We start from the raw sequence: 22414 nt of genomic DNA, 5'->3' as shown, positions 1-22414 counted from the left end.
TTCAAATAACATTAGATTTCCTAGCTGCCTCACAGCAATTTCTTGGAGTGATCTAATCAGCTCAGAGTATTTACATAATTAAATATCCAATTACTTTTTCTACCCAACTCTCAAAAGACACAGGTCCTTTCACAGATTGTGGGCTCGTGTTTAGAAATGTAACTGCAGGGGTGCCTGGGTGGCTCAGTTGGTTGAGCATCTGACTTCGGCTCAGGTCACAATCTCACTGTGAGTTCAAGCCCCTCATCAGGCTCTGTGCTGACAGCTCAGAGCCTGGAGCCTGCTTCAGATTCTGCAGCCTAACAAATCAAAGAATTTTAAATCTAGAAAGAACCTAGGCCTGCTACTTATAACAGAGTGGCAAGGGATTGGTGGGGCGGGGGGGGGGGGGGGGGGAAGTAACACTGGTCCCTTAAGAAACTCAGACTGAATATTGAGAACAGAGAATAAGTAGAAGCAGCAATAAAAGCATTCTTGGTAAAATAAAATGCAGCAAGCCTCAGCCTTGTAAGAGAATATGACTCATTATATGTGAATAATGCAAATAAGTCACTGAGGACACTTACATTTGGAAATTCTTCACAAGAACTTTATTTAAGATTTCATGTCCTTATAAAAAGTACATTACATCAATATTGCAAAAAAGACACTTTGTTCAATGAGAGACTATTATCTACTCCTCTCTATTACCTCATAATTCATTTCCTAACCTAACCCAAAGATAAAACATTTTTTCCTTCTTCCTTTTCTTCCTCCAGCTTTGAAAGGTCAAGTGCCATGAAGGATATCTCAGTAGAATGTGCAATTTCCTTGCCAGGAAAGCAGTAGGTTCCTATTGACTGAATTCAAGACAGCCATTGGCAATCCTTATTCCCAGAATAAAAAAGGTCAGTAAACCCTCAATTTAAATGCAATCTTTCTATTGTTTGCAACCTGTCTCCCTGAGTTTTTCTTTTACTTACACACTATATTTTAAAACAATCTTATAAGCACTCAAGAATTCCTTAAGATTAAAGGATTTAAAGTTAACTTACCACTTTAGCTTCGCAACTATTTTCTCTATAAGAATCTCAAAGTTAACAAAAATATAGATGGGAAGACCCAATATTAAGAAGGGGATGAATTCTGAGAGTAAATACATTTTTAACCCTTGTCTTAAAGCACGATCCTACAAAATACTCAGAATGTTAAGAATGCAATTTACACAGTAAAAATAATTTGATTTGTTTTCAGTATGAAAGTATTTTTAATTTCTTTACTGCAGGTACAATGGCATCCAAGTCATCAATTTCTGTAACAGAAAAACAAGAATAAGAATAGCTTTATCTAGTGATAGGCTCAGATGAAATGACAATCTCTCTGCAAAGGAAAACCTCAAACGCAAAGGCAACACTAGCACTTTGATGCACAAGAAATTTTTATACAATAGTGGTGATAAGAGTATCACTGATTGAAACACAGATGCTTTACAGGGCATCTGTTTGTAAAAGCTACCATATACCTACAAGTATCCTCTGACTCTGATATTAATCTCATTAGCAGTGTCCTCTTATTAAGAGATCATACTGGCCACATTTGCAATATATCATTGCCTCTTTAAATCTATATAATTACATGGGTAAGCCTACATGGTGAAATCCTACGTAGAAGCTGTCTCTCTTCTGGGTACCCATCTGAGGACTTAATGATTTCTTCTCATGGAACATAGTCAGTCCTTTCCTTAATTCTACTGGACAAATTTCTCATTAGTAAGATCATTCTGAGGTCTACCTTTTAGATGAAACAACATATCTACCTAATAAAAAGTGTGAGGCTTCTCAAAGTACAAATCTCAGATGCAATGTACTGCAGAGCTTAGTCTGGTCCACCTTACCAGATAAACTAGCTCAGGTTCTTCTCTGCCAGATTCTTTGTGAATTTGGTTTCTCTTTCTAAGACTGTCTGCTTCCAACCAGCCTGTTAGAATTCAGTCTGAAAGCTCTTGGTCACTGGAGAAGCAAGGTCCTTTTCTCTCATTATCTAGACTCCAGCCCCAAAAGCCCCAGTGGGAGGTTCTCTAGATTCTGACCACTTTTTTCTACATTATTCTGCTAGGCCACTGTTTATAAATTCATTTTCTTTTATGTAAAAATGCTTCCTTAGATTCCACCTCTCTTCTTCCATGTTTAGCTGAATTTTGGTTGTTTTTCCTTTAGCCTAAATATATAGCCTATGCTATTTAAGCTCCTGACTTCACTCAGAATACTTGTCTAGATACACTTATAAAGCATCAGGATATAAAAAATATATATATGCAGATCTACAACAGATTATTTGATTCATACTTTATATCACGGTAAGGTACAAGATCAAGTTATTTCCTGAACCCCATTCTGAAATCACACTTGTTTTTTCACTACATGAGAAATCTGCCTTATAAATAAATCCCACAGAGAAGGATCTTGGTTGATATGAGAATATTCTCAGCTAATCATACCACTTATGTAAGAAAACAAAGTCCTTCTCCATATCTGGTATTCAGTACAACATTCCATAGTTCTAAATGCTTAAAATGACATCTAGTAATAATAAAAATAGTTATGTTTGCCAAACAATTTTAACTTTCCCAATGTTAAGTGTCATATGTAACTCCAGAGTTTCAACTGTGACAAAAATACAGAGTTCATCCGCAGAGAGATATGGCTTATGGAAGTAAATGATGCCACATGAACCATGCTGAGTATCATATCTAAGAGGAAGTTTCTATAGAAGGATTCTGAAATAAGTGTTACCTGTACACCGACTGAAATGTTTATTAATGATGAGAACCTCACTGTTTAACTGCTACCACAAAGCAAGAAAAATATTATTCTATGAAACAAAGCTGTTTGGAATACGAGGCAACACATTCCTATGCCTAAAACACATTCAGTCACTGTCTCCCTTGCTTCCACAGTCTACATAAAATAGGCCACAAAACTTTTACGTTTACTAGGCTAGATATTCCAGTCAGATGTTTCTTTCATTTATTCATCTTCTTACCAAATTTTAATTTACTCATTCCCTTATCTTCTACTAAACCTCATTTTCTCTTCTAATTTAAGAAATTTATTAAATGCCAGCTCTATGCCCAATGTGGGGCTTGAACTCACAACCATAAGATCAAGAGTCACAGCCGGGGCGCCTGGGTGGCGCAGTCGGTTAAGCGTCCGACTTCAGCCAGGTCACGATCTCGCGGTCCGTGAGTTCGAGTCCCGCGTCGGGCTCTGTGCTGACAGCTCAGAGCCTGGAGCCTGTTTCAGATTCTGTGTCTCCCTCTCTCTGACCCTCCCCCGTTCATCTCTGTCTCTCTCTGTCTCAAAAATAAATAAACGTTAAAAAAAAAATTAAAAAAAAAAAAAAGATCAAGAGTCACAGCCTCTACCACCTGAGCCAGCCAGGTGCCCCCTCCTCTTCTTATTCAATTTCCTATGTCAAGGAGGCATTCTTAAAAAAAAAAAAAAAAAAAAAATCTTTCAAATGAGCTATATAAAAAAAAATTAATCACTGAATAAATCACTTTAAACTTTAAAAATGTTCTTAATAGTAAGATAAATTACTTTTATAGCCATATATAATCACACTTAAGAGACTTAGAGGCACCTGGGTGGCTCAGTCAGTTAAGCATCTGACTTTGGTTCAGGTCATGATCTCTCAGTTCATGAGTTCGAGCCCTTTGTCAGGCTCTGTGCTGACAGCTCAGAGCCTGAAGCCTACTTCAGATCCTGTGTCTCCTTCTCTCTCTGCCCTACCCTTACTTGCACTCTCTCTCTCTCAAAAATGAATAAACATGAAAAAAAAATTTTATAAGATAAGAGACTTGGGTCTCTGTTTTGCCTAAAATTCCTAAATAAGTTACATTTTTTCCCTTCAAGAGATAAAACTAACAAAACTCTCAATATGACCAAAAATGCAAATATATATCTTCCCTACTATATATAGATTTATAAATGTGTCTTTCTTTATACAGATGTTTATTTTACATTACTTATCACCTGAGAAGGAAATTTAATTTGTGTATTTAAAAAACACAGTAAGTTCTATCTTAAAAAAAAAAAAAAAAAAAAAAAAAAAAAAAGAAGGAAGAAAAAAAAACAACACAAAACATCTTCCAAGATCATAAATTCTACCACGATTTCTTTTCATTAAGCCATGACAGAGTTAGGGTTAAACTGGGACCAGCCAGAGTAATGCCATTTCTCCTTTTAAGATTTCAAAACAGGGGCGCCTGGGTGGCGCAGTCGGTTAAGCGTCCGACTTCAGCCAGGTCACGGTCTCGCCCTCTGCGAGTTCGAGCCCCGCGTCAGGCTCTGGGCTGATGGCTCAGAGCCTGGAGCCTGTTTCTGGTTCTGTGTCTCCCTCTCTCTCTGCCCCTCCCCCGTTCATGCTCTGTCTCTCTCTGTCCCAAAAATAAATAAACTTTGAAAAAAAGAAACCTTTAAAAAAAAAAAAAAAAAAAAAATAAAATAAAATAAAAAAAGATTTCAAAACAAAGGCAATCCCCAGATCCTTAAAGGATATGTACCTTCTCTGTTCTGTAGACCAACCCTAACCAACTCTAACTGAAAGTTAGGAGTGTGTTTCCAGAACTGGTAGTGCTTTTTATACACTTTCTAACAAAACACTTCTAGGTACAAGCACTAATACAGTGACTAAGGAACACTCTTCCCTCCAACCCAATGATATCTTAAGACTCAAAATTTAACCACCAACAACAAAGATCTTACCTAAGATTTCAAGTAGATCATTAGTAAATGCCTGAAATGCTGGGAAAAATTCCTCATGTTCTTCCAATTTGTTGATAATGCTTTTAAAAAAAATGCACAGTTTACACTGAATTTCCAACTTAAGGTTTGCATTTGATTGACAAGAAAACATTTTCAAAATGTTAGGAAATTTCCTGCTAATTTAAATATAAATGTAATAATCATTTACTGCAATCCTTGATTTTTGAGCTCTGTGTTGACCTTTTACTACGTTTGTAGAGAAATATCTATTATCAGTGTAAACACGTGTTCCAAAGTTAAATTTATGTAACACTCCTGATGTGGAAAACTTTCCATTTAGCTCAAGGATTTTTAAGAGACCTTGCTTTTTAACGTTTTCTAAAAATGGGTTTTTATATCCAGTATTCTTTTTTTTTTTTAATTTTTTTTTAATGTTTTATTTATTTTTGAGACAGAGAGAGACAGAGCATGAACGGGGGAGGGTCAGAGAGAGGGAGACACAGAATCCGAAGCAGGCTCCAGGCTCCGAGCTGTCAGCACAGAGCCCGACATGGGGCTCGAACTCACAGACCGTGAGATCATGACCTGGGCTGAAGTCGGACGCTCAACCGACTGAACCACCCAGGCGCCCCATATATCCAGTATTCTATTCAACATTAAGAATAAGTATCAGTAGACAGTATAAATATGGGAAGGGAAAAAAGACCAATAATGAGAGCTATGCTCCTTTTAAAAGCAGCAAGTATCAGGGGCGCCTGAGTGGCTCAGTTGTTAAGCATCTGACTTCAGCTCAAGTCATGATTTCATGGTTCCTGAGTTTGAGTCCCATATCAGGTGAGCTGGAGCCCTGCTTCTCTCTCCACACCCCCTCACTCCACTTGTGCCCTCTCTCTCAAAAAATAAAAACAAACAAAAAAACCCACTTGTTTTCAGGTACCTGGGTGGTTCAGTTGGTTGAGCAGCAGCCAACTCTTGATTTCAGCTCAGGTCTTGATCTCACATTCCTGAGTTTAATCCCAGCATTGGGCTTTGCGCTCACAGCATGGAACCTGCTTCTGATCCTCTGTCTCCCTCTTTCTGCCCCTACCCCGCTCATGCTCTCCTCCCATGTCTCTCTCCTTCTCTCTCGAAAACATTTTTTTTACTGTTTATTTTTGAGTGAGAGAGAGAGAGAGAGACAGAGTGAGAGCCAGGGAGGGGCAGAGAAAGAGACAGACAGAATGGGAAGTAGGCTCCAGGCTCTGAGCTGTCAGCACAGAGCCTGATGCGGTGCTCAAACCCACAAGTCTTAAGACCATGACCTGAGCCAAAGTCAGGTGCTTAACCGACTGAGCCACGCAGGTGCCCCTCTCTCACTCTTAAAAATAAATAAAAGTTAAAAAAAAATTAAAAAAAAAAAAAAAGCATCAAGTATCAGAAAACTCAAGTGTCAGATTAGGTAAGGATTTTTCTTGGAAAACTTACATAATATATGGAATAGGTGGTTTATGTATATGTTCCTCTTCCCATATGTTACAGTACCAAATTGGGGGGAGTGGGTGGGGAGAGTTGCTTGAAGTATAGCTAGAATGTTTCAATATTTTTTTAAAAAATCAGATCTTATTTTAGAGATGACTAGCTTTAAAAAAAATCCTTAACATTTATCTTTTAATCAAATAATACACTGTTAGTGATTATTAAGTGGTCTATGGTGGTATATTAAAAATAGGACTGGTTTATATATTCTGAACACTTACATGATGTTGCTAATAAGGTCTGAATTTCTCCATATATAATTTCCCCTGGGAACAGGCTTAGAGCAGTAATGCTGGAGTCCTGACCCACCCTATATAAACTTAGAGGCCCTACAATCTATTTTTACCTTGAAAATGGTTGGTATTCTCTCCATCTATCTATAAGGTGTGAGATATTTTAGACTGTCAAATTATTTAAAAGATGCTATCCCAAACAGGAAAGGTAAATAACTTATAAAGTTTTGAAAGTCTTTAATTTCATCACTCCAAGCATTTTGGATAATATTTTGCAAACTTTTTAAAATAAATACCTTTGGAGATCTTCAGGTCCTAATACCTGCATAACCTGCTCATTCATATTCTCGTTAATCAGCCTACACAATTTTCCAACTGTGCTCACCAACACACACAACGAAGTTGAACTATCTGTAAGAAAAAAATAAGAGGGTATTTTAAAACTGAATTTTCAAAATCATTAAATCAAATACTTTATGCTTCCATTATCCTCAATTGTTTACTTAAAAAATTTTAACCTACTTTTACTTGATTTATCAGGAATAATTCTTTTTTATTTTTTTTTAACGTTTATTTATTTTTGAGACAGAGAGAGACAGAGCATGAACGGGGGAGGGTCAGAGAGAGGGAGACACAGAATCTATCAGGAATAATTCTTAAATGGGGGCCAGACAGGGCAAAGAGTCATCACCTAATTCTAAGAGTTCTTGGAGGTTTCTCACAGCATTGTTCATTTCTCCAAGCCTAGTATAAACTTCATTCATTCGAGGATAGACTCCATTTAAAGAAGGCACATCAAATAATTTTTGGAAGTGAGAAACAATAGCTTGCAAAGTTTTTAAGTTTGGTATATTGCTGTCCTGTCCAAAAGAGAAAGAGAAAGATGGTCCACGTCTTAAAATAATCCCAAGGCTTTAATAAAAACTTTAAAGAGACATAGAATTCTAGTAGAATATCAATATCTGTATCAGTATCCGTTTTTAAGATAAGATTACATTAAAATGTGAAAATTTACATAAGTATTAAGCATTACCTTTTCCTTATTTTCAACTTCTTCTAACATGGTATCTACTATAAATAACAGATCTTCAACTCTGATACCTTCATTTTCATCCTGCTTTTTTAAATTATGCCAAGGCACCAGTTCTGCAGACAGTATTTTCAAGGACTTATACAAATCCTTTATAACAAAAGAAACAACATGGTATTATTGATTTTTTTAAAAGTTTCCATAATGATAATAAAATACTGTAAAAACTTGGATTCCAAGTAACTTGTTCTGCAAGTGTCCTGCAAGACGAGCAAACATTTCTAATAAATTTTAAGTTGATAAGCTAGTGATGTCTTGCAGTACAAGTAGTATGTGACGCCAAACGTCACATCATCACAACTGAACCAATGGTCTCTCTCTCTCTCTCTCTCTCTCTCTCTCTCTCACTGAGGGATTGTGGGTGATCAGTCTCCCATGCTCGGATGCTTGGTCTCAGGCCATGGTGTTTGGCAAAAATCAGTGATTTTTCAGAACTTTGGAAGGTGCCCTCAACCAGCACTAGTGTATGTTTCGTCACTTCAAAGCACCTATGGACAGTCCTTTGCTTTTCCATACAAGAGTAAGCTTAGGAATGCATTGCTTCAATGCTAGGTCACTGAATAGGTTCCTTGTTAAAGTTGACCAAAATGAGAAAGATTCCATTTGAGCCAACAGACAGCAGTGATTCTGTTAGTGACAGTGGTATAACCCTCCTCTCTTTTGTCTCTCTCACACCAGCCACAAAGGTTTTCAAAGGTAAGTGCAGGTTAATTTATTTTTCTTTATTACTTTGTATTAGATTACAGTATTGTAATCATTTTTACATGAATATTTCTGGATTGTGGAATGAATGTTCTGAGTTTCCATGATTCCTTATGGGGAAATTTGCTTTGATATACAAGTACTTTGGATTACAAGCATGTTTCTGGGATGAATTATGCTCACAAACCAAGGTTTTACTGTAAAATTATCCAGGCAGGTTTAATATATATATATATATATATATAAAACATTGGGCTCCTGAGTGGCTCAATCGGTTAAGCATCCAACTCTTGATTTCGGCTGAGGTCATGATCTCATGATTCGTAGGATTGAGTCCTGAGTGTCAGGTTCTAGGCTGACAGCGTGGAACCTGCTTGGGATTCTCTCTCTCCTCCTCCCCAAATTGCACTCACACTTGCTCTTTCAAAAATAAACATTTAAAAAATTTTATATATATATATATATAAACAAGAATTGTGTGTATTTATATATATTTTTATATATATATACGTACATATATATATGTACATATATATATACATATATATAAAATCAAACCATCATCAGTACCTTTTTTTTTTTAATGTTTACTTTTGAGAGAGAAAGAGAGACAGCACAAGTGGGAGAGGTATAGAGAAAGAGGGAGACAGAGAATCGAAAGCAGGCTCCAGGCTCTGAGCTGTCAGCACAGAGCCTGATGCCAGGCTCAAACTCACGGACCATGAGATCATGACCTGAGGCGAAGTCAGACGCTTAACTGACTGAGCCACCCAGGCGCCCCAATCAGTACCTTTTTAAAATATCATTACCATTTTAGAAAAAGTCTGTTATATTGCTTTCTCCAGGTAAATATAGGGCTTACACAAAACATGATATATTGATGACCTCCGATCTATTGTTTTTAATTTATTTATTTTGTGAAACAGGGAGAGCACACGCAGGTAGGGGAGGGGCAGAGAGAGAGTGAGGGAGAATCCCAAGCAGGCTCTGCAAACATTTCTAATAAAATTTAAGTTGATAAGCTAGTGATGTCTTGCAATACAAGTAGTACTGTTAGGGCAGAGCCTAATTTCAGAACATTTTCATCACCCCCAAAAGCAATGTCATTCCCATTCACAGCCACTCCCCATTCTTCCCTGTCCCCAATCCCTGGGTCACTACTAATCTACTTTCTGTTTCTATGGATTTGCCTATTCTGGGCATTTCACATAAAATGGAATTATACAATAAGTGTCCTTTTGTGACAGGCTTTCCTTCACTTATGTGTTCAGGACTCATCTATTATAGCATTTATCTCCAGGCAGGTTTTTATCTTGAAAAAAATTAACTTAAAAGATTCTAAATTAAATTAATTCTAGTCTCCATGACAGCCTACTTAATCTTCTTGGCCTAGACAAATTGTCCCACTCTATTTTAATTTTTTTAATGTTTATTTATTTTTGATAGACAGCACACGTGAGTGGGGGAGGGACGGAGAGAGAGAGAGAAACAGAATCCAAGACAGACTCCAGGCTCTGAGCTGCCAGCACAGAGCCCGATGAGGGTCTTGAACTAATGAACCACGAGATCATAACCTGACCTGAAGTCAGACGCTTAACTGACTGAGCCACCCGGGCACTCCTGTCCTAATCTATTTTAAACTGTGCACAAAGGACAAAGCTACTGTAAGTTTAAAACTCTAAGACTGGTCAATTGGTAAGTAAGACTGGTAAATAAACATTTACTGAGCATCTACTATGTGCATGGCACAGTGCTTGGCCCTTTAGAGTACTGCTGTCATCTCTCCCCTCTTTGTATTCTCTCTTTCTCTCTAAAATAAACAAACAAAAAAAGGGGGGTGCCTGGGTGGTTTGGTCAGTTAAACATCAGCCTTCAGCTCAGGTCATGATCTCACAGTCCATGAGTTTGAGCCCCATGTCGGGCTCTGTGCTGGCAGCTCAGAGCCTAGAGCCTGGTTCGGATTCTGTGTCTCCCTCTCTCTCTCTCTCTCTGCGCCTCCCCTGCTTGCACTCTGTCTCTATCTCTCTCTCAAAAATAAATAATAAAACATTAAAATAAAAATACATTAATTAAATAAATTTTAAAAAAAAAGAAAGTGAAGAAATTTTTATCTTCCATGGATAGATATAATAAGTAAAAGTAGTATTGGCTGCTTTTGGACTATTAACTGCTCTACAGAATAAACAAATGTGGACAGTTTTGAAAGAAGGAAAATTATTTCAAATATGAAGAGGGAAAAAATCCCCAATTAAAACGAATGAAGAACAAAATATTACATCTGAAGAGGAATAAGGGCCAGGAAAGGCTGCAGCATGGAGACACCAAAAAGAGGAAGATGAAAGTAGAGTGGGATCTGTATAATGAAGAATATTCAACCCTTTACCTTTAGGGAAGTCAGTTGATCTGCCCACATTTCTATTATAGGAATAAGATGCTCAAATCCACAATCTTGAACAAAATCTTTATGAAAATGTTGGGCTCCTCCTTTGCTCTGTTTATGAATTATCACTGGAGCTCTTGGATTGTGAACAAGTGAATTGATGCTACTCAGCACCTTTAAAAAAAGACAATGTTTTAGTTGAAATGTCTATCATAGTCCTATCCAAGTGATTTAGGTTACAGGAGTGCTTTCTATGTTAATGTATCATCATTTTCAGAATTAATTTTGGACATTAAGAAGCTCTTTAACTGACACCTGTAATGTTTTGGAAGTACAGTAGTTGCATCAACAGAATTAAACATGTAATTCTAATGAGAACTACAGACTTCATAGAAAAGCGAAAATGCATTTCAAATGATTTAGACTTGAAAGTAGTTATGAATGACCTCTTATAATCCACACAGGGAAAAATAATCATCAATATATCCTTAGCTACAGTCTCACATTTCTCTAATTCTATCTCCTCATATTTAAGGTAATCAGATGTTTAAAGGGGTCATTTCCTGTTGTTTGTTTCATAGCTTCAATTAAAGGCCAGAGTGTAAGGACAGTGAATAATAAAGTCCCACACATTCTATACAGAAATCCTGGAAACATCATGCCAATTCTGGAAACCCCAGACCCAATTCAGAGAACTCATCCTTAATATGTTGTTCCTCTACAACCACTCAGTACCAAAATCTGTATTAATGAAGGCTCTAAAGAGAAAGAGAAACAATGTATATGTATATAAATACATCTAAAGAGATTAATTTTAAGGAATTGGCTCACACAATTATGGAAACTGAGAAGTCCCAATTTCTGTAGTAGGCAAGCTGGAGACCCAGGAGAGTCAAGGAAATACTTCTACTTTGAATGCCCACAGGCTTAAGACGCAGGAAGAGACAATGCTTTAATTTAAGTTTGAAGGCAGGAAAAAACTCATGTCCCAGCTCAAAGGCTCCCTCTTATTAACCCTTTTTGTTTTAGTCATGTCTTCAAATGACTGGATGAGACCCATTCACATTAGGGAAGGCAATCTGTTTTATCCATTCTACCAAATCAAATGTTAACCTTATCCATAAACACCCTCACATATTCATACGTGACATATTCAGAATAATCTTTAACCAAATATCTGGGCACCCCATGGCCCAGTCAAGTTGATACATAAGATGAACTATCATAAATACCCACATAATCATTACCTGGATTCAACAACTGTTAACATTTTCCCATATTTGCTCACTCTATTTTTAGCTGAATCATGTGAAGAAAATACAGACATGATAAAATTTTATCCTCAAATACTTAAGTATGCATCTCTTAAAATAGGCATATTCTCCTACAAAATCATAACACCATTGTTATATATAAGAAATTTAACAGTAACTCCCTAATATTATCAATGCCTGGAGTGAATTTTAAATATCTTAACATGTATAATCTGTGACTATACGCCCCCTGTTGACAGTTATGAGTTCTACCTTATATATCATCCAAGGAAAGGAGGAGACCCAAAATAGCACGTTTAAAGGGAAAAGAGTAGGTGTGCCTGGGTGGCTCAGTTGATTAAGCATCTGACTCTTGGTTTTGGCTCAGGTCATGATCTCACAGCTCATGAGTTCAAGCCCCACACTGGACTCTGTGCTGACAGTGCAGAGCCTGCTTGGGATTCTCTCTCTCCCATCTCTCCCTATCTGGTTTGCTTGCTCTCTCTTTCTCTCAAATAAATTTTTTAAAAAAGGGGGAGGAAAGTAATTTCCTTATTTACCACCATCAAGCCCAGATCATTTAATAAATAATTATATAAGCATAAAGACAAGATACTATTTTGATCTCGAATCTTTGTCCCTACTCATACTTCAAGCTATATTCATAGGTCTCCTGGTAATAAAACTTCAGATGTTTGGGGCGCCTGGATGGCTCCATCGGCTAAGCGTCCAACTTTGGCTCAGGTCATGATCTCGCGGTTTGTGAGTTCGAGCCCCACGTCGAACTCTGTGCTGAGCCTGCTTCGGATTCTGTGTCTCCCCATCTCTTGACCCCTACCCTGCTCATGCTCTGTCTCTCTGTGTCTCTCAATAATAAATAAAGGTTAAAAAAAAAACTAAAAAAAAAAAAACTTCAGATGTTTACTTACAAGTTTTTTTTTTTAGTTTAAGAGAGAATATTTCAACATTTTTTTCTCTTGTATGTATGTATGTATTTATTCACATAGCTTATTTATTTTGAGAGAGACAGAGAGAGAGCAGGAGGGGCAGAGAGGTGGGGGAGAATCCCGAGCAGACTCCACACCATCAAGTGCAGAGCCTGAAATGGGGCTTAAACTCACAAACTGTGAGATCATGACCTGAGCTGAAACCAAAAGTCGGACACTAGCCAAGTGAGCCACCCAGGCACCCTCTCTTGTATTTACACATATTTTAATGGAGAAACTAAATCCCCTTCACAGATTTATTACTGACAGCAGAGCATTTCTTATGACTTGACCACAGTCAGATGACTGGCAGAAAAATGTGAATTAACAATGAGAAAATAGTAAAATGACTTAAACAATTACCAGAGAGATGAGAATTAAAACAAAAACAACGCAACTCACAAATAGGTCTTATCTTATTCAGAAACAGTTTGCAGATACTGATAAACTCTTGATATGGATAAAAACTGTATCTTGAAAGTAAACATTAGACAAGTAGAAAAGAATTAAGATAACAGATGTTGTAAGTACTAGAAAATAAAAAGAAGACAAATCTCAACCTAGCAAATTTCAGGGAAAAAAAAAAAGAATGGAACTAGAAAACATATAAATAGAAAACAAAGATGTCAGGAATAAAAGCAGATATATGAGTAAGGTCTCAATATCTATGATGGTTTAATTGCCTATTAAAGGACAAAGCCTCTCAAATTGAATCTAAGAAACAAAATGAAATAAAAGAAATTCAGTTACATGCTGGGTACAAGAGATTTATCAAAAAAAAATCTGTTTTCAGAAAATTGCCTGGAAATGAAAATCAACACAGATATATGAAGAACCAGCAACAACCAATTAAAAAATGTAATAGAGGAAAGGATGCCATTCTCGATAGCAATACAAGTTATAAAATACCTAGGAAATAAACCTAACAAGAAACATCCAAGAGCTAAATTTAAAAATATATAGGGGTGCCTGGGTGGCTCAGTCGGTTAAGCATCCAACTTCGGCTCAGATCATGACCTAGCGGTCCATGAGTTTGAGCCCTGAGTTGGGCTCTGCGCTGACAGCTCAGAGCGTGGAGCCTGCTTCAGATTCTGTCTCCTTGTCTCTACACTCATGTGTATTCTCTCTCTCTCTCAAAAGTCAATAAACATAAAAAAAAAATAGCTGTTTAAAAAAATTGAAAAAATATATACATAAAACTTTATTCAAGGCTATAAAGGAAGGCCTAAAGAAAATTAGAGACATATTTCTGAGATGATTAAAAAATGCAAATGTGTCATCTTTCCAAATATTAATCTAAAAAGTTAATTCAATTTCAGTTCCTCTCAACAGGATCTATTTTTGAATCTGAAAAACTGTTCATCCAGGAGAGTAAATGTGCTAAAAATACAATAAAGGAAAAATTTTAAAAGAACAATGCATAAGATTTTTTTCCTAAAAGGTATCAAAACCTATTATAAAATTACAGAAAGTAAAAGAATATGGGAAATAGTATAAAAATGGAATAGACTAAGGAGTCTAGAAATAAATAAACCTACGCATATGAGTGGATATGACAGAGGTTTCATTTCAGTGAAGTAGAGAAAGAATGTCTATGAGAAACTGCAAACTCAAATGCATCTAGAAGCAAGTTAAGACCATGAGTGAGTGAAGCAAGCATGGCCAGGGGCTATGGCTAACTAAAGAGCACATGCCCATATGTGATAAGAGAAAGGCATAATTCTGCTCTGATAAGGACTATGCAGGAATTTGTTGCCAGATTCTGTAGCTTTTTAAGAGAAGGTAGAAAAAAGAACAAATAAAATATCTTAATTTTTAAAATATTAGTAATTAAATTCAAAGTTTATAAAACCCTGTTTGAGTCCAATAAAATATGAGCACAGGCCCAGTTCAGTCAGTAAACAGGCTGGCTTGATCACTATCTATTCAATAAATGGTATATAAAAATCACTAAGGTTAGGGGCACCTGGGTGGCTCAGTCAGTTGAGTGTCCGACTTTGGCTCAGATCATGATCTCACGGTTTGTGAGCTTGAGCCCCGCATCAGGCTCTGTACTGACAGCTTAGAGCCTGGAGCCTACTTCAGATTCTGTGCCTCCCTCCCTCTGCTCCTCCCCCACTCATAGTATGTCTCTCAAAAACAAATAAACATTAAAAAAAATCACTAAGGTAAGATCTCTACATGACACCACATAGAAAATTAAAATTCAGAGGGACTAAATATCTAAATAAAAACAAAACCATGTAGGACCTTAAGAAAATAAATTTATGTATAATAACAGTCATAATAATAATACCAACAAAAGCAACAACACAAACAATAAAAAGAGAAATGGCTTAAGAGAGGAGAATAGGACAGACCAACAACCAGCAAATGAAATGGGTAGTAAACAAAAAACTCCCCCTCTCTAAGTAAATAAATAAATAAACAAACTTTAAAAAAGAGAGAGAGTGAGAACTACAGGCCAATCTTAAAAATCTTATCAGCTTTTTACTACCCTACTTTTAATTAGGCCAAAGTCTCTCAAGGAGTAAGACAAATTCTAAGTCAAGCTACCTACAGTGTTTTTAGCCAAGAAGACATGCCATGGTAAAACAGGATAAGCACACACAAATACAAATATTCTTTACCACCTGATAACTTATTAAACTGAGATGAAAACTAAAGTTCGAATACAGTAAGAATGGGGAACTTTAACACCCCACTTACATCAATGGACAAATTATCTGAACAGAAAATAAACAAGAAAACAAAACCTTTGAATGACACACTGGACCAGATAGACTTAACAGACATATTCAGAATATGCCATCCTTAAACAAGAGAATATACACTCTTTTCAAGTGTACATGAATATTCCCCAGAAGAGATCACAAATTAGGTCACAAAACAGGCCTCAACAAATACAAAAAGACTCAAATAATACTGTGTACCTTTTCTGACCACAACAGTATAAAACTAGAAATTAACCACAAGAAAAAAATCTGGAAAGACCACAAATACATGGAGATTAAACAACATGCACTAAACAATGAATGGGTCGACCAAAAAATCAAAGAAGAAAATTTTAAAAATACATGGAAACAAACGAAAATGAAACACAATGGTCCAAAACCTTTGGGATGCAGCAAAAGCAATCCTAAGAGGGAATCCCTAAGAGGGAGTTAAATGGCAAAACAGGCCTACCTTAAGAAGAAAAATCTCAAACAACCTAATCTTATACCTAAAGGCACTAGAAAAAGAACAAATGAAGCCTAAAGCCAGCAGAAGGAAGGAAATAGTAAATATTAGAGCAGAAATAAATGATATAGAAACTAAAAAACAATAGCACAGATCAATGAAACCAGGAGCTGGTTCTTTGAAAAGATCAAGAAAATTGATAAGCTTCTAGACACACTTATCAAAAAGAAAAGAGAAAGAACCCAAATAAAGTCACAAATCAGAGAGAAGTAACAACCAACACCACAGAAACACAAACAATTGTAAGAGAATATTATGAAGTATATGCCAAAAAATTAGACAACCTAGAAGAAATGAATAAATTCTTAGAAACATATAAATTACCAAAACTGAAACAGCAAGAAATAGAAAACTTGAACAGACCAATAACCAGCAAATGAAATGAGTTGGTAATAAAATAAACTCTCTTTCTAAATAAACAAACTTCAAAAGAGAGAGAGAGAGAGAGAGAGAGAGAGAGAGAGAGAGAGAGAACTACAGGCCGATATTGCTGATGAACAGATGCAAAAATTCTCCATAAAATATTAGCATCCTAATCCAACAATACATTTAAAAAAAACACTCACCACAATTCAGTGGGATTTATTCCTGGGTTGCAAGCGTTGTTCAATATTTGCAAATCAACCAACATGATACATCACATTAATTGAAAGAAAGGATAAGAACCATATGATCATTTCAATAGATGCAGAAAAAGCGTATGACAGAGTACAATGTTCATTCATGATAAAAACCGTCAACAAAGTAGGTTTAGAGGGAACATAACTCAACATGTAAAAGCCATATGTGAACAAAAACACAGATAACATCATCCTAAATGGGGAAAAACTGAGAGCTTTTCCTCTATGAACAGGAATAAGACAAGAATATCCACTCTTACCACTTTTATTCAACATGGTACTGGAAGTCCTAGCCACAGCAATCGGACAACAAAAAGAAATAAAAAGCATCCAAACAACACAAGAAACAGGTGTAGGCGAGGATGTGGAGAAGAAGGAACCCTCTTGCACTGTTGGTGGGGGTCAAACTGTGCAGCCACTCTGGAAAACAGTATGGAGTTTCCTCAAAAAGTTAAAAACAGAACTACCCTATGGTCCAGTAATTGTACTACTATTTACCCAAAAAATACAAAAATACTAACAGAAAGAGATAAATGCATCTTGATGTTTATAGCATTATCTATAATAGCCAAGTGTCCATTGACTGATTGATGGATAAAGAAGATGTGCATATGCATAATGGAATATTATAGTCATAAAAAATGATGAAATCTTACCATTTGCAATGACATAGATGGAGCTAGAAAGTATTATGCTAATATTTTGTCTCTGAGAGAGAGACAAATACCATATGGTTCCAGTCATATGTCGAACTTAAGAAACAAAATAAGGGCGCCTGGCTGGCTCAGGTGGTGGAGCATGTGACTTTTGATGTTGGGCTTGAAAGTTCAAACCCCATGTTGGGTAAAGAGATTACTTAAAAATTAAAAAAAAATTTTTTTTTTTTATTAAAGAAAAAGAAAACAAATGAGCTAAGGGAAAAAACTATAGAGAACAAACTGATGGATAACAGAAGGAAGGTGGGTGGGAGGATGGGTGAAATTAGTGATGGGGATTAAGGAGTGCCCTTGTGATGAGCACTGAGTATTGTATGGATGTGTTGAATCACTCTATTATATAATTGAAACTAATATTTTACTGTATGTTAACTAACTGGAATGTAAATAAAAACTAAAAAAAAATTAAAGAATAAAAGAAAAACGAAACCAAGGTTCTCTACCAACACCAGTCTCTTTGCCAGCTGTTCAGTACCTGAAAGTATCTCTGGTCAATTAGGGCCTGCTGCTGGTTGTCTTTGCTGGGTTCATCTTGTTTCTCTGGGTCCTCCACCTTTTTTTGACTGAGAAGATCCTTTAATCTAAAAGGGAGAAAATAAATCAAGATAATACAAAATGCTTTCCTAGACACCGGACTAAGAAAACAAACTAAGCCAATGATTCAGCTCCCCTCCAACAGCTTTATATCATTTTACATATACATGTGTGTGTGAATGCGTGCATATGCACGTATAAATTTTTTTAATTTAATTTTATGAGCCTAGACTACGAAGATGGAAATGGAGACGAGGCCGAAGAAGTGGAGGTTAAAACAGGCAAGGAGGGCAAGGGGGAAAGTGCAACTTGCCTCCATCCTAGAGTCTGTCTGATGCTGGGGGTCAAGGAGGGAGTCCTGGGTGCAGTCTCTCATTTTAAATTTTCTTAAGGGGCGCCTGGGTGGCTCAGTCGGTTGAGCATCCGACTTCGGCTCAGGTCATGATCTTGCGGTCTGTGAGTTCGAGCCCTGTGATGGGCTCTGTGCTGACAGCTCAGAGCCTGGAGCCTGCTTGCGATTCTGTGTCTCCCTCTCTCTCTCTGCTCCTTCCCCACTCACACACTGTCTCTCCCTTCTTCAAAAATAAACATTAAAAAAAAAAACTGGGGGGCGACTGGGTGGCTCAGTCGGTTGAGCGACCAACTTTGGCTCAGGTCATGATCTCACGGTCTGTGCATTCAAGCCCCACATCATGCTCTGTGCTGAAAGCTCAGAGCCTGGAGCCTGCTTTGGAATCTGTGACTCCCTGTTTCTCTGCCCCTCTCCAGCTCATGCTATGTCTCTCTCTGTCTCTCAAAAAATAAATAAATGTTAAAAAAATTAAAAAAAAATAAATTTTCTTAAAACAGGGCTGACAGAGCAGTTGCCTATGTACTAGCAACGCTTTCCCCTTCCTGAAAGCTATAATACTACGGCTATTCTAGCTCCTTGTAACTAAGAAAACTCACATAAATAATGTGATGCCCATGTTACACTACTAATCATTCTCTTATTTCCCAATTGCATATGAGTTCATTGATGTTTTAGAAACCTATGCTGTAGGAGAGTAGGCTGTACTCAGAAATATGCTAGGATTGTTTTATTGTATCCAAAGCAGTGAGCAGGACCTAAGGGCCACAAAACCCCTAAGAGCAGCGAAAAGATTCTTTACATACTTAGTGGACACTCATTCCATGTTGCTAGAAGCAAGAGCTGTGTTTCTTTGTGGAGTTTGGGAAACCCAGAAAACTGTCCCTCCAGCTTAAAATATGCGGTGCTGTCTCCTGCTTTCTAGAGCCATCTCTGTACAATAGGCTTCTATGTACAGATACTTTATAGCTTTTAACCATATCTGAAGCCTTTCTATGATCTCATGATGGCTCCCATTCTGGAGATGAGGGACCAGTTGAAAAGTGGAATGCCAATTTTGTTTTTATAGCTCCTGCTTATTTAGTCACAAAGATACAAAATACATGTAGAGACCAATACAAACCTCTCAGAGCTGTATGTTCCCTAAGTTCTTTTCTCTACATTCCTAGGATTTTTTTATATGATTAAGACGAAAAGAGGGTAGGTTTCCTTCAATCTATCAACTCCAACGCTACAACTCTGAAGGTAGCTGTTTGTCTAGGGGAGAAGTCTAGCTCCAGGCAAAAATCCTAAGTGTTACCTTTCAGGCCCAAACCACTGACAATTACAAATGCTTTGTCTGGAAAGCTCTGTGAGAGGAAGTTGCCCTCCCACATCAGACTTGGTGCACAGCCTGGGCACTGCAATCTCTGGAGGGAGTTGCTGTCAAGAACTCAGACCCCGGGACTTCACCCTTCCCTTGTGACCCCTTGGCCAGCCGTGCTCACCAGCATTTCTGCATTAGTGCCTCCATCCAGAAGCTCTTTAGTGGGGTGGCCCTGACTGAGGTCTTTTCACTTCTCCTTGTGGGGAGGAGTCCTGACTAATATACTTTTCTCCACTCTGACTCAGTATTTTCCACTCCAAGGCCTTCCCCAGGCCCATGAAACAGCAGGAGTCTTTTGTGCAGGGCTCCTAGGCAGTAATATGTTTCCTCCCATCTGCACATCATGTCATTCACTGACCCTTGCCTGATACCTTTCCAATGAGAAGAACGGAACACTAAAAACAGAACATTTTTTGGCTGCTTATACTATTGCAGTAAGTGAATAAAGACTTGGTTGTGCATTTCAGTTTGGTTCACTGTCCTCTGATGACCTTGAAATCCATCAGCTCAATACCAGGGTGACAGGATTCTGATTTTGTTTTCTCCTAGCAAAATATAAATACCACTGAAATTAAATGGAATTAGTGTAATACCTTCACTTATCTTGTACTGGCAGACCTATTTGATCACTTCCTAACAACCGAATTTTATAATCAACCTCTTTGTAATATTAACTCAAATAAGAAAAGTCCATGTGTTCCCATGTTAAATAGATTCATTTGCTATTAAAGATTGATTAGCTGAAAGGCAACTACAAATCTAAAGAAAAAAAATTGAATTCTCTCAGGTTCTAAAAGGGGAGAGAGACTTTCCCCTTCTTTTCTTATAGCATTTTTTTTGGAAAACTTGTAAATCCCTTCTCTCTTTAAGAAGTACGGAAATCTTTTTAACATTTAAATAAGGCTCTTGCCAAGTTTACATCCTAGGAATGTCTTTCATTCTTGGGAGACTTAGAACCAAATCTTAGACATCAGGGAGGAAGGTGCCTTGTCTCCCTGTGTCTGCCTAGGCTCCTGGCTCTAGGTTGTTAACTTTCTGCTTATTAAAAACATGGAAAGCTTTATTTTTCCTTAGGATAAAGACAATTCACATGTATGTAATGGATTGTATATGCATGGCTATATAATAGAGATTTCTGTCTTTGTAATTTTTTTGGCAGACTGCCTATAATGTACATCACAGTCTAGTTAGATGTTTATTCAGTAATAAAATTGTTCCTTTTTCTACATATGTGGAGAGAATTCACCAGGCTGACAGGATATTTTATTTTTAATTATTTGCCCAACATTTGTAGTTCTTTGAAAAAATATTCTACCTCTGCCACTGCAGAAAATGAAAATTGGAAAAGCTTTACCTTAAAAAAACGTTTTCATCAGGTGTTTTGTTGGTTCCAATTAGGATGATGGCTAAGAGTCAGAATGATTGGGTACAAATCTAATTTCTTTTCAAGTTCTTCCATATACCACCCATGTGATAGGCAAGTTATCTAACATTTCTAATTCCCTGTTTTCATATCTAGATTCTACAGAAGTTCCAAATTAAAAAAATATATATTAACTTTTAAATTACAAATTTAAATTTCTAAAGCATAAATAATTTCTACAAAATCCAACAGAAAAATATAGCAGGGATTGGTTCTAAATCATAATTTTAAAGGCTAATAGTGAAAAGTCAGAGGCTCCTGGGTGGTTCAGTCAAGCATCTGACTCTTGATTTCGGCTCAGGTCATGATCTCACAGTTCATGAGACTGAGCCCCATGTTGGGCTCTGACAGCATGGGGTCTGCTTGAGATTCTCTCTCTCTGCCCCACTTGCATGCTCATGCTCTCTCTCTCAAAATAAATAAACATTAAAAAAATTTTTTTTTAAATAGCGAAAGGTGAGTTTAAAGACGAGAGCTCAAATGAACAACAAAAATATATACACTCAATTCTCATTATTCATGATAGTTTTATTCTATAATGTCACCACAAACACCACAAAGATTGAACCACTGCTCCTAGGGTTAATACAGAGTCAGATTCCTGCATGCATCTGGAAACATTTTCCTCAACTGATTAATATATAAGCTTATTTTATGTGTGTTAACGTTTAAAGATACCTTATTTACTACTGTTGATTCATTAACACTGAACTCATGGCTAACAGTGGTGTAACTCACACCTAAGTGAAATTTATTTAGCACGTTTATTTTCTCTGTAAGCCTCATGACAGCCTTCTTCCCACTCAGAAGGGACACTAGACAGCACTTCAACACTATGCTTGGTGGCCCATCTTGGGGAAATCACCAACAAAAAGCACAAAAATCCAAAAAAAAAAAAAGTGGCACTAGAACAACACAAAGAATGCTTCTGCACAGCTATGAGAGCTGAAACAAGAGGAAAGACCATCACCTGTTCAACAGCTGCAAATGTGTGTTGGGCATGTCCATACATGATCATGAAAGTGCCACAACTATTCATGTGGGGATTAAAGATAAATTTTAGCAGGTTAGGCAAATTCACAAATATGGAATCTGAATAGTGAGAACTGACTACCTATCTCTATGTATACGTAAGTACATGACAGTGTGTTTATATCTTCACTAATATACTTGCCTTTAAGTGAGTAAAATTCCTTCGAAGGGGATCAGGATATGCCACTTCAAAATATGCCACTTTGACATAGGACATGTTTTAAGCCAAA

General features: G+C 37.0%; 1 protein-coding gene across 11 annotated transcripts in view; it reads right to left on the bottom strand.

Annotated features, from left to right (window-relative positions):
* Positions 1-567: 567 nt before the first annotated feature.
* Positions 568-22414, bottom strand: part of CEP70 (centrosomal protein 70) — an 87710-nt gene continuing 65863 nt past the window's right edge. For all 11 annotated transcript variants that reach the window (XM_043595283.1, XM_043595286.1, XM_043595292.1 and 8 more), the window contains 7 exons: positions 17956-18061; positions 10669-10839; positions 7527-7673; positions 7185-7353; positions 6790-6904; positions 4746-4825; positions 568-1291 (listed from right to left, as the gene is read on the bottom strand). In XM_043595283.1, coding sequence (XP_043451218.1) covers positions 1230-1291; positions 4746-4825; positions 6790-6904; positions 7185-7353; positions 7527-7673; positions 10669-10839; positions 17956-18061 — 850 coding nt within the window. In that variant the 3' untranslated portion in view covers positions 568-1229. The remainder of the gene's footprint in view (positions 1292-4745; positions 4826-6789; positions 6905-7184; positions 7354-7526; positions 7674-10668; positions 10840-17955; positions 18062-22414) is intronic.

Source organism: Prionailurus bengalensis, chromosome C2 (genome assembly GCF_016509475.1).
Source record: "Prionailurus bengalensis isolate Pbe53 chromosome C2, Fcat_Pben_1.1_paternal_pri, whole genome shotgun sequence".
NCBI lineage: Eukaryota > Metazoa > Chordata > Mammalia > Carnivora > Felidae > Prionailurus > Prionailurus bengalensis.
This window is presented reverse-complemented; position numbering and strand designations above follow the sequence as displayed.